General features: G+C 41.9%; 3 protein-coding genes and 1 long non-coding RNA gene across 4 annotated transcripts in view; 2 read left to right on the top strand and 2 right to left on the bottom strand.

Moving 5' to 3' along the window:
- The window catches only part of patj (PATJ crumbs cell polarity complex component), a 205,433-nt gene extending 201,718 nt beyond the window's left edge, over positions 1-3,715 (top strand). The window contains exon 46 of the mRNA XM_065008500.1: positions 332-3,715. Within this exon, the coding sequence (XP_064864572.1) occupies positions 332-478 (147 nt within the window). The 3' untranslated portion in view covers positions 479-3,715. The remainder of the gene's footprint in view (positions 1-331) is intronic.
- On the bottom strand, positions 3,655-10,549 carry LOC115108116 (PDZK1-interacting protein 1-like). The gene is made up of 4 exons (XM_029632096.2): positions 10,365-10,549; positions 6,732-6,846; positions 4,154-4,243; positions 3,655-3,998 (listed from the first exon to the last, which is right to left on the bottom strand). Exons 1-4 carry the CDS (start codon positions 10,429-10,431, stop codon positions 3,926-3,928), a joined length of 345 nt encoding a protein of 114 aa, XP_029487956.1. The 5' UTR covers positions 10,432-10,549; the 3' UTR covers positions 3,655-3,925.
- A 3,863-nt stretch (positions 10,550-14,412) lies between these two features.
- On the bottom strand, positions 14,413-19,637 carry LOC115108111 (T-cell acute lymphocytic leukemia protein 1 homolog). The gene is made up of 4 exons (XM_029632082.2): positions 19,536-19,637; positions 17,361-18,006; positions 16,647-16,744; positions 14,413-16,210 (listed from the first exon to the last, which is right to left on the bottom strand). The coding sequence occupies exons 2-4, from the start codon at positions 17,867-17,869 to the stop codon at positions 15,750-15,752; spliced, it is 1,068 nt and encodes a 355-aa protein (XP_029487942.2). The 5' UTR covers positions 17,870-18,006; positions 19,536-19,637; the 3' UTR covers positions 14,413-15,749.
- LOC115108112 (uncharacterized) lies at positions 19,626-21,792 on the top strand. The gene is made up of 3 exons (XR_003860307.2): positions 19,626-19,720; positions 20,586-20,706; positions 21,155-21,792. It is a non-coding gene; the product is annotated as an uncharacterized LOC115108112 (long non-coding RNA).
- The last annotated feature ends 4,429 nt before the right edge of the window (positions 21,793-26,221 follow it).

Genomic DNA, 26,221 nt, shown 5'->3' with positions numbered 1-26,221 from the left:
TCAACCTGATAGTAATATTTGACAAACAAGAAATGTATTGGTGAATTACATTAATCATGCATTGAACTGCATCCATCTATTCTGCCAACAATGCCTTAGTGTACGCCATGGAATGTTAAGTCAAATAGAACCCATCTTTAAAACCTTTTCTGAAGTTGGTTTTGTAGCATGAACAGGGAATTTGCTATGTTTTACTGATATTATGATTGTCTGTTTGTAGTTAAAAGGCTGTCAGTTCCAAGGATCATAAGGTTGCTTCAAAAAACATTTGTCTTATTTCCACCACCTTTTCCCCCCACTTACTCTGTGTGCTCCCCTGTTCTCCCTGCAGGGGGCAGCGGCGGTGGACGGGCGTCTGAAGAGGGGTGACCAGATTCTGTCAGTAAACGGAGAGAGTCTGGAGGGGGCCACCCACGAACTGGCCGTGGCCATACTGAAGAGACAGAGGGGGGCCGTCACTCTGGAAGTCCTCTCCTAGCTCACACACACACACATACACTTATACCCCCACTGGCAAAGCAACCATTATGGGGTTGAACTGGTTTCAACTTTCCAACGTGCAAAAAAAAAAAACAAGACTCTGTTCCGTTGAGTTGGCCAACATCTGATGCCCATCTTCACCCTTATAAACAGCCCATTAACGAGAAAGGGGGCATTGTTTCTGGAAGGATTCGGTCACTAGGTGGCACTGCCAAGGAGAGCCCTGCCCTGTAGAGATGTAGAGAACGTGTGTGCCGCACCGCGTTCAGCTGTGCCCTCAAGTGAACCATGAGAAATAAGAGGACTGTAATCTGGGGGGGCTGCAGGAAGTAGTGACACCTAACTTCCTGTGTTCCATCTTAAGAGCCTCACTTTGAGGGTGCTCCGATCGCTGCGCTGACTGGATACACACCACTTAAAATGGCAAATGCTTGGATATTATACAGCAAGGAATCACAGGGAAGCTTTACAGTCTCTCTGCCATTTCAGCTTTTATTTGTGTGATCGCACCCGTGCTTCCTACATAGAACACTGGTAGAACAATATGAGAGGTTCAGTTGGTTGAGGTCTCTTCAACGTTAGCCTAGCGTTAGCTTAGCATCTCCCTGATCGGGAGACACTGGATAGCTGTTAGAGATGTCAGCTTCATTTGCTGCTAATGTGCGAATGGTCTCGGCAGGGAACGGGGCTGCGACACACTAAACTGGAACAGGTCATTTAGACACACACATACTGTATATACACACCCACACACAGTAGGCTAGTGAGTCACTGTCAGGTCGACGCACATCTTCTCATTCCTCATTGCCCGCACACGATTTAAACTCGTAGTGTCATACTCTTACGCAAAGGTAGTACATTCAACAGTCTAGTCCCCTCAAACACAACTCTGGACCTTGAAGCTAGTTCCACTGTGTTTTCTTGCATTGTTGCCCTCTAATCAGGGGTCTGATTTAGACCTGGGAGGTGGGTGAAATGTAATGATCAGGTAGAACAGAAAAGCAGCAGGCTCCAGACCTCATAGGCTCAGAGTTGAATAACCCTGCTCTAGTCTAGAAGTGTGGTCAACTAAATGAATCGATTGCGTTTATGCTGAAATAACTGGTAACCTGCCGTGTACTTCTATAACACTTCATAGCATGACACAGCACCCTCTGGAGCCATTCGAACGCAGTTATCAAGGCCAACAACTGCTGTCTGGTTAATCACTCTGCAGTATGTTGTGTAGTCCTGCTAAGAGCTGTAAGCTTTTGTGCGTGTCACGAAGGAGTTTTGCCTTGCGTATGCAGATGTGAGACCGGTTATTAGTACACAGTGTTGCCAAATTACCTGAACCCCCCCCCCTTTGAATCCGAGACCGTTTAGCAAAGCGAGGAAAAATATATACACTATGCGTTTGTTAGCATTGTTGCGGCAGACACGTTGCTATTAGCGATACAATATAATGTAGGCGAATCTCAGGACTTAAATCGGGCATTGTATCAGTTGCGGGGCCTGCTTGCTTTCCCCTCGTGTGGGTTTGTATGGAGGTTAGCCGAATCTTTACCTCCCTTTGTCGCTGACCCTGGAGTATCCCCGTAAGCCTATTTAAGGTCCTATGAAATGGTGTCAAACTACGTCCATGTCTTAGCTAGTCTGCGCCAAGATATTTGTGCTCTACTCCCATGGTCATTGTCATGCCAAACAGTACTGGAACCAGGCTTTGTCTTAACTGAGAAAAGGGAGAAGGATCATTCTGATTGATGCTTTGAGTTGGACGATTCACCTCCCAGCCAATCCGGATCATTTGAACTTTGTTGGACTGGACACGTGCATTTCAATGAAGTGCCATTACTCTCTGTTTTACCTGCCTTTGTCATTGTTTTTATTTGTGTCATGCGGATGGTACTGCATGCATGTTACCGTAAGCCTATTCTTTTGTTCAGACATGTACCAACCTATACCAACGTTTTTTTATCATTTGGGGCACTATCAGAAGCAATCGGTTTCTTGTGGCGAGCCGTTGTCGTCATCTATCAAGGGTGCATTCCTTAGGCATCAAATGAAAATGGACTGAAACAGGAAGGGACACCCTGAACTTAATAAATGCTTGTTTTGTTTTGCGTTGCAAGACAATTTGCCACGGTGTGCACTAATGAATACAAACCATGTGTGGCTGTAGCTCCACACTGTTCTGTCCAGCTGCGAGAGGAGCTCACCACGTCCAACAATTACAGGATATCCTCTCTCCCTCGGCTGGAGCCTGTCGTCTGTTTCCCATGTCGCTGCAACCCCTCCACGCTCACGGGAAGTGACAACAACTCCAAGACACTTTCAGCCCCCCCCACACAGTTGTATTCATTAGGTCCCAAACAGGAGAAAGTAGACTGAAAAAAGGAGGGACTACCTGAATTTGCCCAATACAAAAACACTTGTTTTCCATTGCAAACCATTTAGCTACGTTGTGCCATAATGAATATGACCCCGGTTAACACTAAGGAAAACCTGCATATTAACTCTCGCGCCGTGTCAGTAAAAGTGCAATCTGGTGTGCGTCCTAAATACTTGGGTCCTAGGATTTAGGGGAGGTCGGCCTATTAAGGGGACTGACTCCTGCTCTGCCGTGAGTCGCTGATGTGCTAGAGTAGATTGTTATGTGTGTGTTCATCATACATCAGTCTTATTTCTGTGAGAGCCTATTTCTATAAGTCTTAATGCCGATCCCTTTAAAGAGATTCATTTTAAACTTCATCTTTTCCTCTCTCATGCTGTGATCTCTCCATCTACTCTAGACTTTTAGATTTTGTCTGACTTTGTCCTATGTGTGTCAATCGGCAATAGGCTGTGTGTGTTTGTACACGTGCACGTGTTCGTCAGAAGTTGGACTAATGATGATTCCGTCACGCCCAATAGTTCCGTCTATATTTCCATTGAACTCAGCGCTCGTCCGTAGCTCCACAGAAAACGTATTTTTTTCACGTCATTGATCGATGAAACGCATTTTCAAATCCAAAGAAACAATCCACCCTTCCTATATATCGATGTGTGACAAACTCTGCTGTAATGACGTGTGGCTACACAGTATATCTATAGAAAAATATATTGTCTATGATCACAAATGCAAGTCTCCTCTTTTAAAATGTGTTTAGCCTACTGACTGTGGTCAATACACTGATGCATTTCGTGAATTCTGACTAATTGTTTGATGATGTTTTATTAAATACAAGGGGAGCACAATCATTTCCACCATGTCCTACCTCTGATCTCGAAGTGAATTTATTCCCTTGTACCACCACGTCTCATTCATACACTGATAGCAAATATTTCAGTTGCTTCCATTGTTATGGGAATTTACCTTTTTTTATTTTATTTTTCAGGTCTATTAAGCGTTGAATCACACTTGAGGCCCGTGTGTGTGTCCACGACAAACCCATACACATTGGTGTCTTGTATGGGTTCTTATCGGTCACATGGCAGTGGCTTTGTCCTCCACACTTTCAAGGGCCATGTTCTCATATGCACCCTCGTCATCTCCGTTCCTGTGGGACACACACACCTATTAGAACACAACCCCTGCTGTAATTGCACACACACCAACATTTATGTATCTTTAGGTCCCAAGTATCGTTTAGAAATGTAGACTACAAAACTACAGAAAATAAGTGTTTTAAGTGACATTGTTTGAGCATCTTACCTGACTGTATCCAGACTGGTATTATAGTTGTCTCTGTTGGTCTTGGCATAGCCAGTGGTCTCCACACACTCACATTCTTTGGTCTCCAGCCTTCATGCAATTGAGAATGGTAAACGTTAAAATGCTGCCTTACATTCAGTTATAACATCTTGTCAATCTCATAGTTCGTTGCAGGTGGAAAACTAGTCTTACTAGAGACTCAAAAACTTGTGTCCCAATACTCTAAATCTTTAGTGTGAATTACAGAGTATACCAAACATTAAGGACACCTGCTCTTTCCATGACATAGACTGACCAAGTGAAAGCTATGGTCTCTTTTTTTTTGTTTTTTTGGTCACTTGTCAAATCCACTTCAATCAGTGTAGATGAAGGGGAGGAGACAGGTTAAAGAAGTAAGGAATGGGAAAGGATGACTTTAAACCCAACAAGGACAAGAATTAGGACATAGATAAACAAATGCAAAACCAACCGAGGGAGGAAGAGGAATGATTTCTGGAGGATAGTTCAGGCCTTGATAGGTAAGCAAACATTCAGATAAACAAGCAAGCAAAATCGCACTTGGAAAGGAGGTGGTAGAATTCTGAACACTGAGTCTTAATTTAGGTGTAATGTATTTAATAGAAAAATGCATTTATCTATAGGTGCATTATTTCAATCGGTGCTTTCAGCAAGAGGCTCACACACATCATTTTAGAGCAGAGTGTGTTGTTTAAAGAGGTCACCGTGAAGACGGATGCATTCTCTTGGCAGTGTTTCAGATACCTTCTCGTATCCTGAAAATGTTACAAGTGAGTCAGGAACAAATGTATTCGAAAATAAATTGCTAAGAGACTCCCCAGAGACTCTGAGGGCAGACTTCATCCTAAAGGCGAACATGGAAATGGAAGGAGACCTTCTGTTCTACACGGATCATCCTAATGCTTGGCACACAGCTCTCCACAAGACCAACAATGACCTTAAAATGTCAGAAAACAGAAGAATGAGGCAACTGTACATTTGATTCCACACCCAAATGTAACATTAATATTTATAATAACGGCACTGTGATGGCTCAAGGTTCGGAGGCCAATCTGGATCGATTTGTCCGCTACTTTGACCAAATAAAACCTCTTAAAACCTTCTCCACTGTCACTACCTACAACAGCCTCCTCTTCCTCTGTACCCTAGTAAGTTGTCCCCAGTATTCCTCTTCCTCCCTCGCCTGCAGCAGACACAGGCCTGAGCATGCCTCTCACACGGGACACCTGCAGTACCACAGCATCTTCTAGAGATCAGCCTGGTGCACCATCATAGGGAGGAGATCAGCCTGCTGCGCCATCATGGGGAGGAGCTCAGCTTGGTGCGCCGGCGTAGGGAGGAGATCAGCCTGGTGCGCCGGCGTAGGGAGGAGATCAGCCTGGTGCGCCATCATGGGGAGGAGCTCAGCTTGGTGCGCCGGCGTAGGGAGGAGATCAGCCTGCTGCGCCATCATGGGGAGGAGCTCAGCTTGGTGCGCCGGCGTAGGGAGGAGATCCAGGAGCTGCGGTGTGCAATGAATAATGTTGAGTACAACCAGGCTGTCAGGATGGAAGTGCACAGACTTAGAGGAACTGTCCAGCACAGTCAACATCAGCCATGTACACGACCTGCAGAAGGAGCTACCTGAGCTGAGGCAGGAATTTCTCAGCCACCACCATCCACTCTACAGCACAGCTCAACCAGACCAGTCCCGTCTCAGCACAGCTCAACCAGATCAGGCCCGTCTCAGCACAAATCAACAAGACCTGACCCATCACAGCTCTACCAGACCAGGCCCAACTCAACTTAACCCAGCTCTACACACCACTGACTACTACCCTAGGGTCTGGCAAAACACTGTTGAGGGTAGTGCATCACAATGATGCAGTCCACACCATGTATCATTCACATAAGCTCTCATGCTGAGAGTTTGAAGCTTTGCCAGCCACACTGCCCTCAACACCACTATCCTCAATTCCCCCCACAACCTCTATCCCATGCTAGTTTTGGTTGGGACACTCATGGCCCCGTGGCAGCCCCAACCCTGCAACAGGAGCCACACCAAGGCCTCCTGTGCACACCCAGAATGGAGCATTGGCAGCCACTCCGATCCCCTGCAGCAGCTCCACTCCTTTGGCGGGAGCTTCATCCGGGTGGACTGAGCACAATGTGATTTTCTGGATTTTTGTTTTAGATTCCGTCTCTCACAGTTGAAGAGGTGCAACTCAATTTTAGGAAGGCGATCATGATGTTTGGTATACTCTGTGTACTTCAACACCATGTCTGGCTACAGTATGTTTAAAAATGTTGCCTGTCAAATCCTTGCTTCCGTCAAACTTGTTTCCTCGATTCCTTGCCTCGCTCCCAACGCTCATTCGAGGATGTCTGAGGGAGTAACCTTTAATCCTCTCCTCCGATGTGCTTTGAGAGGGAGGTGAGGAAATTGCACAAAGGACAGATGCAGCATGTATTTTATGCCTATTAAAGTTTTCAGACTCAGCCTATGATAGTCTTGACTGTCCTACTACTGTAGCTGTATGGACTGGAGATGGTCAGGTGTCACAGCGATTTATAGGCTTACCTTGAGTCCTGACACCAGGCCTTGTTGACCAGAAACGCCACGAAGATGAGGAAGAGAAACACACCCACAGCTATGATGCCTGTCAGCCACTGGGGCAGTGTCCGATCCACCTTACCTTTTAAAGAGTCAGGCCATAGATGGGTTAGCTGACAACGTCACGAAAACGATACGCACGCATCAATGGGGCAGAAGTCCATGTGTTGTTGTGATTCTGGATGGCCAGATAGCAATCAACAATCAGAAGAAGCTGCCGTGTGGGGAATCGTAGGTGGCTCGTTTCAGCGAGATTAATTTAGTTTTTGATACCAGTTCCTGTTTTGAGGTGTTTTGACTGATATCATGTCTATGCTAACATGGCAAAAATTTGTTCATAGTGCAACTGTATTTGTTTTCAATAAACATGGAGACAAGATATAGTTTACACGTTGATAAAGATCTAAGCCAAAACCGACTGTTTTGCCCCATATTTGCGCACGGATCGGATTTGTTGTTAAACTTCCGACCCGCCTACACTTTACTTAAAGCATTTTTTTAAGTGCTTATATTCAATCTAGGCAAGGCCAGGTGCAATATGTCTGTCACATGTCATTCTAATTCTCTAATGTAATTTTCATTCTCTTGAGTTATCATCCCAGTTGATGCGATTACTAACATGGCATTCATGATGTTTTTTTTTTTTGGTGCGGTCCGGACAGGCCTTTGATTTCAATGTCCACAGATATCCGGTTCGCACCGGTCTATTTTTTTTCCCAAACATACACTGCATTCAGTTATTCAGACCCCTTCCCTTTTTCCACCATTTGATATGTTACAGCCTTATTCTAAAATGGATTAAATAAATATAATTCTCATCAATCTACACTCAATTTTTAAAACTTATTTTGTACAATAACTCATAATGGAAAAAGCAAAAACAGTTTTTTTTTGTGGTTGTTTTGCCAATATGAAAAATAAACATACATTGTTTACGTGAGTATTCAGACCCTTTACTATGAGACTTGAAGTTGAGCTCCGGTGCATCCTGTTTGCATTGATCATCCTTGATGTTTCTATAACTTGATTGGAGTCCACCTGTGGTAAATTCAATTAATTGAACATGATTTGGAAAGGCACACAGCTGTCTTCTGTATAAGGTCCCACAGTTGACAGTGCATGCCAGAGCATAAACCAAGCCATGAGGTCGAAGTAATTGTCGGTAGAGCTCCAAGACAGGATAGTGTCGAGGCATAGATCTGGGCAAGGGTACCAAAATAGAAAACGTTTGGAACCACCAAGTCTCTTCCTAGAGCTGGCCGACTGGCCAAACTGAGCAATCGGGACAGAATGGCCTTGGTCAAGGAGGTGACCAAGAACCCAATGGTCACTCTGACAGAGCTCCAGAGTTCCCCTGTGGAGATGGGAGAACCTTCCAGAAGCACAACCATCACTGCAGCACTCCACCAATCAAGCCTTTATGGTAGAGTGGCCAGACAGATGCCTCTCCTCAGTAAAAGGCACATGACAGCCTGCTTGGAGTTTGCCAAAAGGCACCTAAAGGACTCTCAGACCTTGAGAAACAAGATTCTTTGGTCTGATTGAACTCTTTGGCTAGAATGCTAAGCATCACGTCTGGAGGAAACCTGGCACCATCCCTACGTTGAAACATGGTGGTTGCAGCATTTTGCTGTGGAGATGTTTTTCAGCTGCAGGGACTGGGATACTAGTTTGGATAAAGGGAAATATGAACAGAGCAAAGTACAGAAAGATCCCTGATGAAAACCTCCTCGGGACCTCCGTCTGGGGCGAAGGTTCACCTTCCAACAGGAAAATGACCCTAAGCACACAGCCAAGGCAACACATGAGTGGCTTCAGGACAAATCTCTGAACGTCCTTGAGAAGCCCAGCCAGAGCCCGGACTTGAACCCGATCGAGCATCTCTGGAGAGACCTGAAAAAAAGATGTGCAGCGATGCTCCCCATCCAACCTGACAGAGCTTGAGAGGATCTGCAGAGAAGAATGGGGGAAACTCCAGAAATGTAGTTGTGCCATGCTTGTAGAATCATACCCAAGAAGAGTCTGTAATCGCTGCCAAAGGTGCTTCAACAAAGTACTGAGTAAAGGGTCTGAATACTTACGTAAATGTGATTTTTCAGTTTGTTTAATAAATGTGCAATGTCTAAAAACCTTTTTTTACTTTGTCATAATGTGTGTAGATGAGGATTTTTTAAATCCATTTTAGAATAAGTCTAATGTAACAAAATGTAAAAAAGTTCAAGGGGTCTGAATACTTTCCGAATGCACTGTAGACTTGTCTAATTGTTTCAGATTACGTACGATCCGGACCAGCCTTGATTTGACCCAAACTTAGATGTCTATAATTGGTTCAGATTTGTTTGAGACTGCACCAAATCGGAACCAATCACATAGACATCTATGTTTCACGAGTTTGAACAGCACATCGGTGTACAGTACATAGTAAAGAAAAGTAGTTTGCAACAAGCTTTGTCTCACATCAGAATTACAAGTTCATCCATGTTTCTCAATCGTCACATTTTGAAGTGTTTCTAAGGTTAGGCATTAACTCCGAATTCTTAAGGTTAGACATTAACTCTGAATGTTTAAGGTAAGGGTCAAGGTTTAGGATAGGCTTAAAACAACAATCTTAAAAGCAACTTTCTATCTCTGGATTCAAACATGTAACCTTTGGCACCAGAGGCAGATGCAAATGCCCATCCCCATGAACAACGCCCTTGCAAAGACCCAAACCAACTTGAAGGTAACAGTACCCTTTGTTGCCCCTAGTGGCCGGTATCCACGTAATTTCCCGACGTCATCAGACATGGATGGACGTCGAATACTGACTTGTATCACGGGTGACCTGGCTGCAAATGTGTACTTGTTTGGGAGGCAGAGCGCATTAGAATAAAACCCAGCATGTTTAGTAAGTTTTTGTTTTTACATTTACATGTTGGTCATTCAGCAGACTCTCAGAGCGACTTAGTCAGTGGATTCATCTAAGGTAGATAAACAACTACATATCGAAGTCATAGCAAGAAGAATAAATTCTGTAACCGTTACTATGAATGCTAATGTTGTAGAAGTGGTCTGTTTGTTCTGTGTGCTGCACAACTTTGAACATCATCGCTGCCAGGTTTTCAAAAAGCTAACGTAAGTGCATGTGACAGACGGGAGAAATAATAAATATTCTATGTTGCAATCTTCAGCCGGCTCCTCTTTCCTGTATATTAATAGGCTTGGAAAAATCTTATTGTAATGTAATGCTTACTTCTTTGGGAATGTGGAGTTGAAATTTGGCCATTGAATTAATGATTGAAATATGCATTTCCAACATCTGGAAATTACGTATTTTCAATGTCCGGAAATTATGTATTTTCACATTTTATTCAACATTTAAAGTGCACCATTTTGCTTACTGGGAATTGACAAGAGGGAACGAGTACATAGTAAAACGATACATTCATCATTCTGGAATTTACTGTACAAAAGCCCACTGTTAGGGAATGAAATTACTTCCTATCCTTCCCATCCTATTATCAACAGTGAATTGGACCAGCATGCAGAGTCACATAAAGGCAGCTATTTTCTTTATAGGTTACTATTAACTTCAAAATAACCATGAGTTTGAATTCTTACCTATTTGAGCTGTGACGACTCCCAGAGTTAGCATCAACCAAAGAATCCCTGTTGTCGCTCTACCCATTGTTGAGTCTCACTGAAAATCCCCAAATTAAGTTTTAGGGTCACAAAATAGGCTTGCGAGCAGCTCTTCAAAATGTATGTGTGTTCTCAAAGGTTTAGGATTGTTTTTGGAATGTAGAGCACACACATCCTGGTTCTGTCGTCAGTGAATGATTTACCCAAACTTGCTTAAACAAAACATCTGGTCATTCAATAATAATGGCGATAACTTCTAAGGTTTTATTTGATCGTTTTGGGAAGATATTGACATTTGTAGGCCATCCATTAACTTATTCAGTAGAAATATCAAATGGTGAAAAGAGAATAATCCTGTACCCTTGATACAGTTAAATTTCCACTATAGTGACCAGGAAATACAACAACACATGGAAACCTAGAGAATATACAGTAATCTCTGAAGGACTTTGGTTTGGTGAGTGTGTTCAATCAGTCTCATGACCAAACTTCTAATATGTCACTGGACGTCTGGTTTAAAAAGTAATCTATTGAGCTCTGTTTTGCCTACTAAGGAGTTAACATTTGACAGTGTTCCAAGATAAACGTGTAATAGCCTAAATTGAGGCTTAACTATTCATTCTAACATTATTTACATCTGTATATAAGGATAATTTCTAAGTATAAAACTATATTCAAAAGGCTAAGGAGATCTTGACAAATGCACAAGTCTGAACCGACATTATGCAAAAAGTGACTTTGCACTGAAATCCGGCATTCGGAAGAATGGTGCTTTGGTATTTTCAGTATTCAGCAGCTACCGGCTATTGTAGCCGGCGTGGGTCAAGTTAGTGCGGTGGGCTTCACATACTGTAGGTGCATGTTGTTATTTTAGGCATGAGAGAGAACGGGAGAAAGTGGAAATGAAAGATGGTTGATTAGTAGAGCAGAGAGGGATAGGTGTTGGAAGGACAGGGGACACACCCCCTCTGGACTCCAGGGACACATGATGAGCATCTCTTTGTGTGTGTGTGTGTGTGTGTGTGTCCGTCCGTCCGTTAGTCTATCTGTCTGTCTGCCTGTCTATACAGTGCATCAACAGCAGGCTTTGTCCCAACCTCAGCACCAGCCAAATTAGCAGGTCCCTTTTCACTCATCCCCACCCCCTCATTATCAGCCTCCCGCCTCTCTCTCTCTCTCACATGCACATACATACAGACACACCTCAGGGGAGTAGGCAGGCTGGGATGTGTGGCCAGATAGCAGCCCTGGGAGCCAGTAGCAGCGGTTCTCCCCACTGTCCCGTTACCGGCTGAGAACCAGCCCTCTGCTCTGTTCTCTGGGGCCAGCACAACTCCCCTATGGCCCATCCCATCCAGCCCACCATCAACCACACACAGAGGGAGGGAGGAGGCCGTTAATTGATTTCTCTCCAGCCCTGTCGGTCTCGTTATCTCCAGCCATAAAGATGTTTTATTTTGTTATCTGTCTGTAACACTTGTCTTTGTTGGGAGGGTCCCTTGGAGATCTATCCTGGTGTGTGTGACACAAATGGAGCCCTAGTCCCTATATAGTGCACTACTCCGGTCAAAAGGAGAACACTATGTTTGGAATAGGGTGCCATTTGGGATGCCGATCTGGTTTGTCGCCTCACTGCTCTGACACTGCTCTCTTCTACCTGTGTTCTCATGGGAAACTGGGAGAAGGATTCTAAGAGTTAATTAAAAAGGGACAAGACCTGTTCCACTGCGGTGTGCTTTCGCTGAGTTGAAAAAGTCTTGATTGAATCCGTTATTTTAATGGGTTATTTCCATGAAGGGAACTCGCTCTCATACTCAATATGATGAAACGAGATGAATGTGAAATGAGATTTTATCTATGGATGGATAATGAATGGATTCTTGTGGATGAGGCTGTTCATCTGTCGAAAGTCTCATTCGGAGTCTTAACCCGATTAAAAAGCAGTACATAATTGGTAGATACTTTAGTTTTGAACAGATCTGTAATTAATATTGTTTGTGTGTGTGTGTAGTTACCATGCTTGAAAGTCTTCACTACACTTTTTTAAATATTGTTGGATCTGTGTGTGTGTGTGTGGTTACCATGCTTGAAAGTCTTCACTACACTTTTTTAAATATTGTTGGATCTCTGTGTGTGTGTGTGGTTACCATGCTTGAAAGTTTTCACTACACTTTTTAAAAATATTGTTGGATCTCTGTGTGTGTAGTTACCATGCTTGAAAGTCTTCACTACACTTTTTTACACAGCTGCATAACATACTGCATAGCCAACGTTCACAGTGAAACAACTTTCATTTCATAAACCTGTAAAATACATTATATATAGACCTGTGTTTGTTGTGTCCCGGAAAGTGGGGTTGCACCTAATGTAGCCGCATTAAACCTCACAATAACAAGTCCTTGAGTTGTCCCTAAGGGAACACCCCATCAGCCTCTCTATAGACAGCCTTTCACAGAAACAATACTGACTAATCACTGAAGCCTCCCTCTCACCAAACTCTCCCTTTACCTTCCATGGCGTTTCACAGAGGAACACATCCCAGTCCTTCACACCACCTCAAGTCAGGCTAATGTTGTGTTCACAATTGCTGTAAGTACACTGCTGATGTAATACCTCTCCCTCACTGTGTGTTTGTCATTACTTTCTTTACGGCCGGTTCCCTGGACACAGATTAAACCTAGTGCTGGACAAAAACATTTTTTTATTTCAATGGAAAATCTCAATTGGGAAAGTGGGATATCTAGTAAGTTGTACAACTGAATACCTTCAACTGACATGTGTCTTCCCCATTTATTGAAAGTGCATTTAAGTAGAGGACCAGTATTAATCTGGGTTTTTAGTGTGCAGTATGAGGTGAATGAAGTCCTACTTATTGAAAAAGCTAACAAAGATCATTTTTATGAATGAGTGTACAAAACATAAGGAACACCTTCCTAATCTTGAGTTGCACCCCTGCAGTTGAATTAAGCTGATAACTAATGATATTTGACTAGTCACTTTCAAATATTGTACAAATATTCCTAATATTGAGTTGCACCCCCTTGCCTTGCCCTCAGAACAGTCTTAATTCGTCGGGGCATGGACTACAAGGTGTCAAACGTTCCACAGGCATGCTGGCCCACGGTGAACAATGCTTCCCACAGTTGTGTCAAGTTGGCTGGATGTCCTTTGGGTGGTGGACCATTCTTGATACACACGGGAAAACTGTTGAGTGTGAAACGTAGCATAGACTGAGGTGGGAACTGGTGATGTGCCAGTGTTTCACACGCACCCCTTCATTCGCTAAGGGACCAGTAACCCAACCTCACTGTCTCCGCTGACGGCTTTTTAATTGGCTGTGATCCTTATCGGTCATCAGCTCCAACTCTCCGCCCATCATAGAGTTGTAATCATGACTGGAGCCCCAGTGCCCCCTCAAATACCTTCTAGCTCAAACTGGCCACTCTATCTCTAGCACTACCTCAATGTAATACGGGGATAATAACAATCGTGTTCAATTCATATGGTGGGAACATGGAGACTACATTGGACCCATTGCATCTCATCTAAGAGGCATCGCTCCAGATCGATTGTGGGGTCTGTCTGTGGATCGATTATTCAATTATGATGGTCATATTTAGGGATGGGAATTTGAAAAGCTGGGAACTGCCCTAAAAATGTGTTGAAATTCTCATGGCATTTTTTTATTGACATTTACAGGGGTCGGGGTCCATTTCTAAAATCCCCCCGTAATTCCCTTTAATTAAATGTCATCGTCATTCTTTTTATCTCTATTTGATTAAACTTTGAAATAAATAAAACAAATTGAATTATTGTACTTGGATTGTACCTGCCATTGCAATATCAACATGTCTTTGATTACAACCTACTGCATATACAGACAGTCTACCTTTAAAAAACTGGAAGCATCTACTGGTGATGGGAGTTGTACACTGTACTGTATTACTGTCATTTCTATAGACTCACATCTTTAATTGATGATTAAGAAATATTACATAGAAATTTGAATACACGATGAGCGTAACAGTATATTTTTCCCCTAATTTTTATTTTGTGGTATATAAAATTTGAGATATAACATTGAATATATTTATAGATGTCTCCATAATCACCTTAACAGCAACAGTTTATTTCCTTACTAAATATCACATAAAAAAGAATATCCCTTTTTTTGTTTAACACATCGAAGACGTAAAGGTACCATTTCTGGTTACTCAATAGTCTGCTGAAATAGCAGACGTACATAATGTCAAATACAGTGGTAAAACACTTGATTAATGTTATGAATAAAAGAGAAATTTAAGAAGTGAATGTGAAAACATCAACTCAATGTACCATGGTCACAATGAAAGAAGCAGTGCAAAAATGGCACGTTTCATTGTTCAATACAAATGTACAGGTCTGTTTTTATGCACATTTGTACCTCTTACGTTGCAAGATACAGAGATATTATATTGTTATTTTGTTCTATTATTGGACAGGCATCATGCCCTCGTGTGTGTGTGTGTGTGTGTGTCGTGTGTCATACTAATATGCTATCCATATTATTCCATTCAAAAATGGCAACAATTTGACCTCAATTAAATTTTGTATGGTAAATATTGTAACCATATGGTTTATGTGAATATCACATTAACAAGTACACTTTCAAACGTTTTGTTGTTCTCCCAACATTAACATTGACAGCAACACAGATCTCCCACTTTTTAAAAAACAATTATCAGTTATCTCACTGCAAAACTGTGTGTTTGGGGATAAACTGTGTTATCCAACAACTTATGACGTGGTGTTCAAGAAAAATGTTACTGGAAATCAGGTCGAAATACTATTATTTGATAACTCCAAATTTGAGTTATTAAAAGAACAAAAGAACTGACATTAGAGACTCTAAGATGAAAACAAATCACTTCAATTTAGTACAGTCCATAGTACTTAAGAACAAAATTCTCATTGTCGTTGAAAGAGTCAAACACTGTACCTAAACAAACTTTGATCTCAGGCAAGAAAAGGTACCATTATGAGATTCATGCTGTTTTTGGAAATTCCCTTAATTGTTTTTCGATATTATGTTCTGAGTTACATTTTAGGTCTGTCATGACTTCCAATCCATCACCTGCTTACAACAGCAGTTGGGACAAAGCCTTTATGTTCCACCAGAGAACATACCCACCTCTGGAAAAGCCAACGACAGACAGGGCCATTGAGGGAAACAGGAATTAGAGAAAGATCAAATTTGTACACAGCATGAAATGTATTGCCATCGGAACCATCCTATTGATGCCCATTCACTCCAGGTTGGTAGAAAATTGCCAAGCTCCTCCATCTCACATTCTCTGTTCTTCTCCCCATAAAGAAAACGTAGAGTCATCTCTGATTTTGTTCGTCAATGTGGAGTCCAGAGTGATGATGGAGGCCTCTGGAGTTGGGCCTTCGGGACCCTATACACAAATCCTGGTCATCGGTGTAGCTGTCGGGACTACCGTCCCCGTCCAGAAGACTCCCGCAACTGGAGTTGCTGGGCGACAGCATTCCCTGGAGGAGCTCTTCCCGGACCAGGCCCTCCCCTCGGGCCTCGTGGGTCCGCGCCCCCACAATACCACCGCTGTCGCCGGCCTCCAACACACCTTCCTGGTCGTCCAGGAGCTTGGCCAGGAAGTTTATGTACTTCATGGCCAGGCGGAGGATCTCGTTCTTGGAGAGCTTCTTGTCGGGCGGGTGGGTGGGGATGAGCTGGCGGAGGTCAGCGAAGGCACCATTCACATTCTGCTGGCGCCAGCGCTCACGACTGTTGGTGAATATCCGCCTCACGATTTTGGGCTGTGAGCCTGAGAGGGAGAGGAGGATAGGTATTCTGATCATGTCTGATTTACATTTACATTTAAGTCATTTAGCAGATGCTCGATTTATACACTGTATGCATACACCAGCAGTATGTAGGAATCAGATGTGTTAGAGTTGACCTGGAACAAAAGCCATTGGAACACAGGAGTGATGGTTGCTGTTAATGGGCCTCTGTAAGCCTATGTACATACTCCACAAAAAATCAGCCGTTTCCAGCTACAATAGTCATTTACAACATTAACAATGTCTACCCTGTATTTCTGATCAATTTGATGTTATTTTAATGGACAATTTATTTATTTATTTTCAAAAACATGGACATTTCTAAGTGACCCCAAACTTTTGAGTGTGTGTGTGTGTGTGTGTGTGTGTGTGTGTGTGTGTATTTTGTATAAGTATAAAAAATCTATATGATCTTACCATTACCATCGTTGATTTCAATCTCATAGGGCGCTGGTCGACGTTTTATCCGATGGCTGGGATACATGCCATACTGTTCCATCTCCCCACCGTAGCCACTGCAGGAAGATAGTGTGAATTAGTCAAATTACAAATTCCCTCTACAAATATATAGGCCTATATTCACTGGCCACAGATGTCAGTTCAACATCTAGGTTTGAATTATATTTGGTTTAGATGTCAACTAACGTGAAATCAACAAAACAGGTCGCCATGTCACTGGGTTTAGTTTAAAGGTTGGGTAAAAAAGATTACATTTTGCAAATTCAATGAGTTGTCCCACGTTGATTCAACGCGATTTTTGGTTGAAATTATGTGGAAACAATGTTGATTCAACTCGTTTTTGTCCAGTGTGTATTTTTGGCTATATGTCGACAATTTTATTCTGGTGATTTTGTTGATTTAAATTATGACAGTTAGGCCGAATGTATACCAAATTAAAGACTTTATGTAATAATAATAGGCCTAATAATACTAATAATATGATGATGACCATGAAAACAAACTCTGAAAATGGAAATAGCGATGCACATTTCAGTCCTAAAAGTAGAATAGGCTACATCAATCAAAATATGACAGATGAACAGTGCATGCACTGACGCATGCCACAAACTTGTCCATGAAAAATCACATTATTATGACATATACATTTTCCAAAGGAATAGCTTGTCTTACCTGTTCATAGTAGCGAGCGGTTGAGCAAAGTTACTGTACAGCATCGCTCGTGCAGGTAGAGAGAACCCAGGTTGGCTCAACTGCACCATTCGAGTTTCGCTCAACAACGGGTCCCGGGAAGGCAGTGGCAGTTGAACAGGAGGTCTGCACAGCTCGGTGGTCTGTATCCTGTGATTGCCGTCTGCCGTCAGCTCCCTAGCTTTTATGTCCACGAGCCCTCCTCTTCTGGCCAACTCGATCACCGGCACTTCCTTTTTTTGCTCGCTGTGGTACGCCGTTTCCTTGGTAACTGCATTAAAGAGGATAGTCCCGTTGCAGCGCTCCCCCGGGACACGATCCCTCTCAGCGGAGTTCGCCGACGCCGCTTCCTGTGTCTCACCACCAGCCTCGCACCCCTCCCCACTTACACGACCTGCTATGGAAGTCGTCATGCTGTCGTGATGTGGAGACTTGCATTCCTTGCCCATAGGACTGAGCTGCCCAACTTCTGGTTTCAGTTTTTCCATCATTTCCGCGGTTATTTGATAGATTAGACCGTGCGTAAATATATCTTAAATTGTGAAAGTGCATTTGCTTAATGCCATCGACGGATGCCTCCGCATCGAAACGATCTCTTTCATCCGCCGATATTAATCCTTGATGTCACCTGCAAAAAATAAAGCTTTTATGCTTTTTATGTATGAATAAAACAATTCTAACGAATAAAATACCAAAAATGCAGAGTACGTGCGACACTGGAATGACCCAGAGATCTAAAATGGTAGGCCTACAGTCAATCCCGTGCGCGGCAAATCATCAACCAACTCTGCAGGCAGACCTGTGTATTCTGCCCGGTGCTCTCTCTGCATCATTGAGGGTGGGTGCATATACTGTCAATGTTTCTAACTACGAACGCACTGTTGCGCTACTGCTTCCCTTGTCAATACGGCTTTTAATCCAATGAAGTGTTCGGACTGCACTCTTGCGGTCCATCACATGGGAAAATCATATCCCTTCATGGCTAATCATTTAGAGGATATTATCAGAGCCAATGCCTTTCTTTGTGATTTGTGTTTTTTATTTTTACAATTGTTGGCCTATTTCTTTGCCTCTTGTTAAAAGAGTTTGCCTTGGTTCTAAATGAACGATTTCCCAATATTGCTTCTGTCCAACGCACGTCGTGCAGTTAAACGGAAGCGTTATCTCTGCGTGGAAATCAATACAATTGATTGCCCTTCACTGTATCATTATCGTTATATAACATACTCATATTAATATAAGTGGAATGATAACCTCTGTCACTCGAGGGCCTGTTTTTCCAATTGATTTCATAATTCTTCGTTCATTGATTTGTCTTTTTTCGTGTGTTTTTTATTGGATTATTTCTGTTCTTAGCCTACTTTGTTGCGTGTTCATGATTTGAGTTTCAAAATAATCAGATCCTTGCTCCTCAGTAAAGTTCTTACGCCATGTGAAAAAGAAACTGGTGTCGTTTTTTTCACCACCACTGTGGGAATAGTTTTTGGGCTACAGTTTGTAGGGCACGTAAAATGAAATGGAATAAGAGTGCGTTTTGCGTCGTTTATTTATGAGCCTACTGTGGCTTTGAAAGCTTTAACTTTAATTGAGCCACAGTCCGCAGAACGTTGTGCATCGCCAACCTTTTCATTCTATAAAATGTGTAGGTACGCTAGGCCATCACACATTTTTACAAAAACATTGCGGTAGGCTACATCAGTTTCACAATAGCCTATGGAGATATAATAGCCGAATGCATAGCTAACTTATATTTAATATAGATTTGTTGTTCATTGTTGCAAAATAAAATGATCACCCATAAATTAATCTTAGCCTCTCGGCTAGCATTCCCTGAGTGTGTAGGCTAGTCTTGTTTGATTTAAATGAAAGCGTCGATAGACTGAGGACATTTTATCAAAACGAAAAAATATTTGACTATATCGAATCTTTGTCCATGTTTCGTGTTCAATCCCATTTTATTGGTAGATAAAACGAATGCTAATTCGATAGGCTAACTGATGTGTTTCACTTCACCGAGAAAACAAACGTCAACCCGAAATAGGAACGGCCAATGATCAACAATGTTCCAACTATCTATTCGCATTATCAATAACATGGCCATAAATCGACAACAACATATGTGACTTGATAAGGCCTATTTGGGTGTGTTGTCCTTACCATAGCCGGAGTGTTGTTGATCGAGTAGCCTATGTGTGGAGCCATTTTGTCGAGGGTAATCCATGTCTGATGTTTTAGATTCACTGAAGTGCTGCGTGGAAACTGGAAGTGAGGTCTATATAATTCCACATCACGTCCAGTGCGCCACTTAGTATGGGGAGCGAGCGGAACACAGGCGCAATGTGGTGAGGAGAGATAAGGGCACGCAGTTGCGGCCACTCCATAGTCGATAAGCCCCTAAAACCATTATTTATTAAATTATTCATTATTATTTGGCTTTTTATCTTGGGCAAGCGCGAGGAAAAACTATTGCCTTATATTGTGAATGGATATGCACTGACATAGACCTATAACGGGAGATTTTAAGGGATACAAATCCATGTTTATTACAGCAGGTGCATGCCTTGTAAAATGCTCCAAGTCTTAGTTCAAGAGCAATGGAGCGTATTTAAATCATATCAGTTGGGATGTTGACTTGATGTTGAGAAAAATATAATTAGGCATATGTATTTGTTTTGACTAATATTTTAACCTTTTATGAAGGAGAATTAATAATCAGCGAATTCTCAAGTTTTTGATGAATGCATTTGAATTAATGAATGCGACATGTAAAATGAATACTATTGGGCGACTGAATGTATTTCCGATCGTTTTATATCGTGCAACAATGATAATTAAGTAGTTTAATACTTTGTCATTTGGGTCAAACTCATATGTTAATGCATTTGACAACACTCGGAACACAATTATCTCCCCGTTTTTTGGGACATTCAAATAGGCGTATTCAATATTCACCCAAGATAGGTGTGCATGAAAAACCAAACAACAGTATCAATTGTATCAACAATATCAATTGAAGCAGCACAGCCTACCGGGTATAGTCTACATCACTTTTATGATTATCATCATTAGCCTGATTAGCTGCATGGCTATACAATGAAAGTCCTATAGCCTAAATTAAATAAACATAGACCCACATAAGAGGAAAATAGGTAAATCGTATAAATTATCAGACTCCTTTAATCCTCTCTTGCTTTGTTATTTTTGCAGTGGATTGGATCGATCGCGTAGGGATGCCTTGAGAGACTTGGCAGAATTTGGTGTAAAGCTCAAAGGACCACCTTGCAGACAGAGATAAGACGGCCTGCAGGTTCATCCGTCAAAGCGGGAGGTGAGACACCCAATATTCTCAGAGACACAATGTTCGGTGCTATTTTAAGTCTACATGTGTCCTTTAGGCCTACCAGTTTCGATCCCTTCTTTCAAAGTAGGGGATTGAGGGTAAATGATGGGGTTCTCAAAGACATGCCACAATTAAATCAATAATCTTTTATCAGTAGACCTCTAGTGAACAAAACACACATCTAAATGGCTAAATATATCCTATATGTGTGAGACCGCTTGAAATATTATTTTTTTTCTAGCAAATTGGCTAATTAGCCTATGTCAGATATTCACAAGCTTACTGACATTTAGGCCTGATGGTGGAAAAAAATAAAACTGCTGAAATTATTTCCTTTTGTCACTTTGTCAAGCTTACTGACATTTAGGCCTGATGGTGGAAAAAAATAAAACTGCTGAAATTATTTCCTTTTGTCATTAATTCTTTGTCAACGCAGCTCCCTCTGTCACGACCATAGATATGGTCATTGCTCACGACCAACATCCTGTCAGTGAAGACCAGCGACGAACATTGAGATCCAGAGGAAGTTGTCATTAACTCTCGAAGTTCCAGAATGGAGTGAAAATGGCAGCCATATTGGTCAGGGAGAAATCCAACCCAGTCTAATTGGAATGAATGGCAGAAGAGGCATAATCCTGATTTTGCTTATGCAGGAAAATAAAACAAAGACGTGATTTATCAAAAATGGTATAATATAGTTATTGTCAACCTCAAATATTGTCATATAATCATAAATACAGTTTACAAGATTTATATAGGTTATTGTTAGAAATAGCTTCTAAATATATGTAAACAGACCATACATTTAATATTTTTGGAAAGCTGAGTCTGCTATTATATGATCAAATATCAGTAGCCTACTTGTTGCACTTACAACTTGTCAAAGTCCTATCATCTGCATTGTTTGAATGGAATGTTGTCAGTTCATTTGAAAAATCAATGGAATCATTCATCTAAAACTGGCTAGCTAGCTAACAAACATACAGTGCAGATAAATTCTTCAAATTCATTTTTACACAAGATATTTTACACTATCTTATCACAGCACTGGCAAACCATGGTTTAACAACTCTCTGACCACCTTAATTCCATCATAAGATGGCTCGTGGCTTTCTAGTATTCAAATTCCTAATTCTATGGGGGCCACCTCCTAGGTTTTGAAACTTTTTCATATTTCTATCTGTAATATACTAAAGACATGCATGCATTTTTTGTGAATATATATATATTTTTAAATCTAGAATAAAACATTTACAACATATCAACAATTCCCTCTGGGCAAGTCTGGAGAATATACTGTATATATAAGGATAACCACATGAAAGTAGTTGAATGTAGATGCTTCTTTAAGCAGAGAGAAATTAGTTGGCGTGTGGGAAGAGTCTGACTTTCGGGAAATGGCAGTTAAAGACAAGTACACTTAATTTAGACGACCAAACATCTATTTAGACCCAATCCCCATCCTTTCAAAGTAAGTTACTAAATCGCCCAGTTTATAACACACTCAATGAAATGGGCTATTCAATTATATCGAATTGAATGTAGTGAGCTGCATGTTCAGCTTCAAACTTGGACAACTGCAGCAGGCAATCTTTATATACATTGTACTTCCTCATTTTATGAGGTGGTGTTGACTGGGAGGACCTGTGACACGGTGATACAATAGACAGCCAAGTGGTGAAGTGCATTTTGTTATAAAGAAAATAAGCTTTCTGATAATGCATTTCACAACCAAAATGACATCCAGTACTGGGCATTTTTTAATACAACTTTTGACAAGACTCACATTACCGTTGTTGATGAAGCCATTTGTGTCATCAGGGCAGTAACTCGGGTAAAGCTAATTCCACAGCCACAAAGTCATAAATCCCTCCTATTTCAACTATTTATTTATCCTAAAATGTGATTTTAAACCCAACCAACCTTAACCACACTACTAAAATTGACCTTTGTTTTCATCCATTTATACTTATAGCCAATTTTTACTTTGTCTCTGGTAACTAGTGGAAACCCTAATTCCATGCTTTATAGGTGGTGACAGACTACAGCTCCAGATTGGATTAGATTCACTGTATTATGCCGAGTTCACATGCTAGTCGGAACTAAGAAACTCGGAAATATCTGACTTGCTGATTCGTTGAACATGGCAAATTTCCGAGTTCCGACTAACACGTGAACACTGCATTAGCCAGACTCAGACATGAGTTAGCCACCACCATTGCTGCATCCATTGTTTAGTTTAGCCCTAGACAATACAGAATACACTTGTATGAGCTATGAACTAACTTGCAAATTTGACTTGTAGGCTAACGTTAGCTAGCCTGCCTTGCTAGCATTATCCAATGATAATTAAGCAGTAAGGCTGCAGAGAGGAGAGAGAACAGGGATTGGCAGAGGCTGCTAATGCAAAGGGAGATTGGAATGACAAGTGGACAGGGGGTGTGGTATATGGCAAATATACCTCGACGCAAAGTGGAGTGGTATATTTAGCCGTGGTATATTGGCCATATAACACAAACCCCAGAGGTGCCTTGTTGCTGTTACAAACTGGTTACCAACGTAATTAGAGCAGTAATTATAAATATTTTGTCATACCTGTTACATAGCCCAGGGCTCTAATGCTGACCTTTTTCACATAGAGCGACGTGTGCGCCTAAATTGGAAAAGGCACACACAAAGAAATGTAGGAGCACAATAAAACATATTTGAGATATTATTAAAGCTAGAATCCTTCATTTGTCTAGGCGCACTGGTGTTCCTAAATTAAAATCCCAGGTTGCACTGCAAAATATTTAAGAGTAAGAGTAAATGGTTGCACTGTAGAGCCCTGCAGCAGTATCTAGACAATACACAATAAGCGTGTATAAGCTACGACCTAACTAAGTTATAATGACCTAGCTATGCTAACATTAACTAATGTTAGCTAGCCTGCATCGCTTTATCAAAAGATAGCTAGCTACCTACATAACCAGCATAAACATTATCTAACGTTGTTAGTTAAGTTATACCAGAGAGGTCATTATATTCCAGTATCTCTGGTTATACTCACCACCACCAGTCATTGCACACCGGCCTAGCGTTACTGGTCCAGACTTGGGGACCGACAAACTCCAACCACCTAACTATTCAGCATACTTGGGTCTGTTAGCAGGGCGTGCAAACCATATAACTTTGGCTGTGGAGGCTTTTCAGTCTGTCGTCCTTTGAACATGTTGGGGGTGATGAGCCCCATTCAATAAAGGGAAGTGAAGTGGGTGGAGGGCCGATTTGTGCATGGAGCTTGGAAAAGGGGGGCATGATTTGAATAAATAATTGTAATCCAAGCCCAACATTATTTTACTCAGTGTGACACACTGATATTCCAAACTCTCTTTAGATAAGACTTACTTTATGACCTAAATGATCCTATTTACACTTTGTAGTCAATTTTAAACTAGAATGACTGTTTCTGACCCATATCCATGCAACTTAGAGTGTTTCAGGGCCTCCTGAGTGGTGCAGCAGTCTAAGGCACTGGATCACAGTGCTAGAGGTGTTACAACAGACCTGGGCTTCATTCATTGGCTGTGCCACAACCGGTCGTGACCGGGAGTCCCATAGGATGGCACACAATTGGCCCAGCGTCTCCGGGTTAGGGGAAGGTTTGGCCCGGGGGGTTTTACTTGGTTCATTGTGCTCTAGCGACTCCTTGTGGCAGTCCGGGTGCCTGCAGGCTGACCCGGTTGCCAGTTGAACGATGTTTCCTCCAACACATTTGTGCTGCTGGCTTCCGGGTTAAGCTGGTGGGTGTTAAAGGAGCAAGGTTAGGCGGGTCATGTTTCGGAGGACGCATTACTTCACCTTCGCCTCTCCCGAGCTCAATGGGGAGTTGCAGCGATGAGACAAGATCGTAATTGGATCGTAATTGGATATCAGGAAAAAGGGGGTAAAAATGAATATATAAATATATAGATATAAAAATATATATATATATATACATTATAATACCTGAATCATACTGCAATGGTGATATTAACAACTTGTTTCCCAACAGTATAATAAAATAACAACCGCTAACTTGTCGCTAAATTATCAATAGTTTCTGCTTAGTTTAGCCACACAGATAGAACACACACTTTTGGCTTAGCAGCTGCCTGGCAAGCTAACTAGCATGGTAATGGTATAGTAACATTACACTAACTCTAGCATTCATTTTCATAGGTAATAGAACTGTCAAAGTTGGTGAAATCTAAAATATCATGCAACCTGCTAACATTGCCAAGGTTAAGTTATTGCTCATTGTACTAAATGCTATTCGGCTAGCTAAGTTTGTTTGCTAGCTTTGTAAACAGCTTACAGTAAGTACAGTCATGCATATAATTTGGTAATGTTACAGCAACATTCACTTTCAATGGAGGCAGCTATCAGAGTTAGTGTCAACTGAATTTCTTTTGACTAGCTAGGTAGAATTATGCCAGCTAATGCGTTGATGTCCAGGAGACAAACTTCTGCCTTGTCATAAACATTTATTTTCTATTGAACCTTTATTTAACTAGACAAGTCAGTCAAGAACAAATTATTATACAATGACTGCCTACTCCACCCAAATCCGGACAACTCTGGGTCAATTGTGTGCCGCCCTATGGGACTCCCAATCACGGCCGGATGTGATACAGCCTGGATTCGAACCAGGTACTATAGTGACGCCTCTTGCACTGAGATGCAGTGTCTTAGGCCGCTGCGCCACTCGGGGGCCCATGTCTAGCCAATGCTTATGTTACCTACAGTATATAGCCTAAGTTAATATCTAAGTATTTGTTTATGAATTCATATCAGTCAGTCCATGATGATAGCCTAGCTGATAATAGCCAAAGTTGACGAACTTGCCATTATCCTTAATTGGCCAGTTGGTTTCAGATGTCTAAAAAGGCCCATAAGCCCCAAAGGCCCCATAAGGGAGTGGATGTCCCGCTTGGCCCTCCAATGCGGGCAACAGGCCAGCTCTGAGGTAGAAGTGGTGTGACCTCTCCAAAAGTATGTATTATGCCGAGATATTGGCAAAACATGACTATGACATTTGAACTTTGTGTTCATCTAGAAAAACATACCGTGTTACTAGAAATACCTGTCATTAAATGTATTTCGTTACCACTAATGAACAGCAACTGTATTATAATATACGACCATCAAATTGTCATTGCATATTGTAACAAAGAGAGTATATGCACGGTCAAAGTCCCAAGCTGTGATCTTGTCAACCAATCACAACAGGTTAAGGAAAGGTCCAGAGAGAGCCAGAGTGCATCACCCCTTGACTCCCGGTTTCTGGTGTGGGGGATGGTTAGTGGGGTGAGCTGTTTGATAGTGCTGTGAGATGGGGAAGTCACCAGCGGGGGGGGATTCCTAACGCAGGCTTTCCTTATGTATTGTTACAGATAGAGAATTGACCAATGCAGGTCCTTGCTAGCTCTGCTCCGGGGACTTCAGAGATGTCTGTGGATTTCATCCCTTGGAGGTACAATTA

The sequence above is a fragment of the Oncorhynchus nerka genome, linkage group LG24, assembly GCF_034236695.1.
Source record: "Oncorhynchus nerka isolate Pitt River linkage group LG24, Oner_Uvic_2.0, whole genome shotgun sequence".
Lineage (NCBI taxonomy): Eukaryota > Metazoa > Chordata > Actinopteri > Salmoniformes > Salmonidae > Oncorhynchus > Oncorhynchus nerka.
The sequence above is the reverse complement of the archived record's forward strand: the minus strand, read 5'-3'. Positions and strand labels throughout refer to the sequence as shown.

Coding starts and splice junctions, on each gene's coding strand:
- LOC115108116 (XM_029632096.2), bottom strand. CDS start 10,431: ATGGGTAGAGCGACAACAGGGATTCTTTGGTTGATGCTAACTCTGGGA. Junction 6,847..10,364: donor AGTCGTCACAGCTCAAATAG/GTAAGAATTCAA, acceptor ACTCTTTAAAAG/GTAAGGTGGATCGGACACTG. Junction 3,999..4,153: donor ACCAGTCTGGATACAGTCAG/GTAAGATGCTCA, acceptor TGTGTCCCACAG/GAACGGAGATGACGAGGGTG.
- LOC115108111 (XM_029632082.2), bottom strand. CDS start 17,869: ATGATGGAAAAACTGAAACCAGAAGTTGGGCAGCTCAGTCCTATGGGC. Junction 16,745..17,360: donor CCGCTCGCTACTATGAACAG/GTAAGACAAGCT, acceptor ATCTTCCTGCAG/TGGCTACGGTGGGGAGATGG. Junction 16,211..16,646: donor TGAAATCAACGATGGTAATG/GTAAGATCATAT, acceptor TCTCCCTCTCAG/GCTCACAGCCCAAAATCGTG.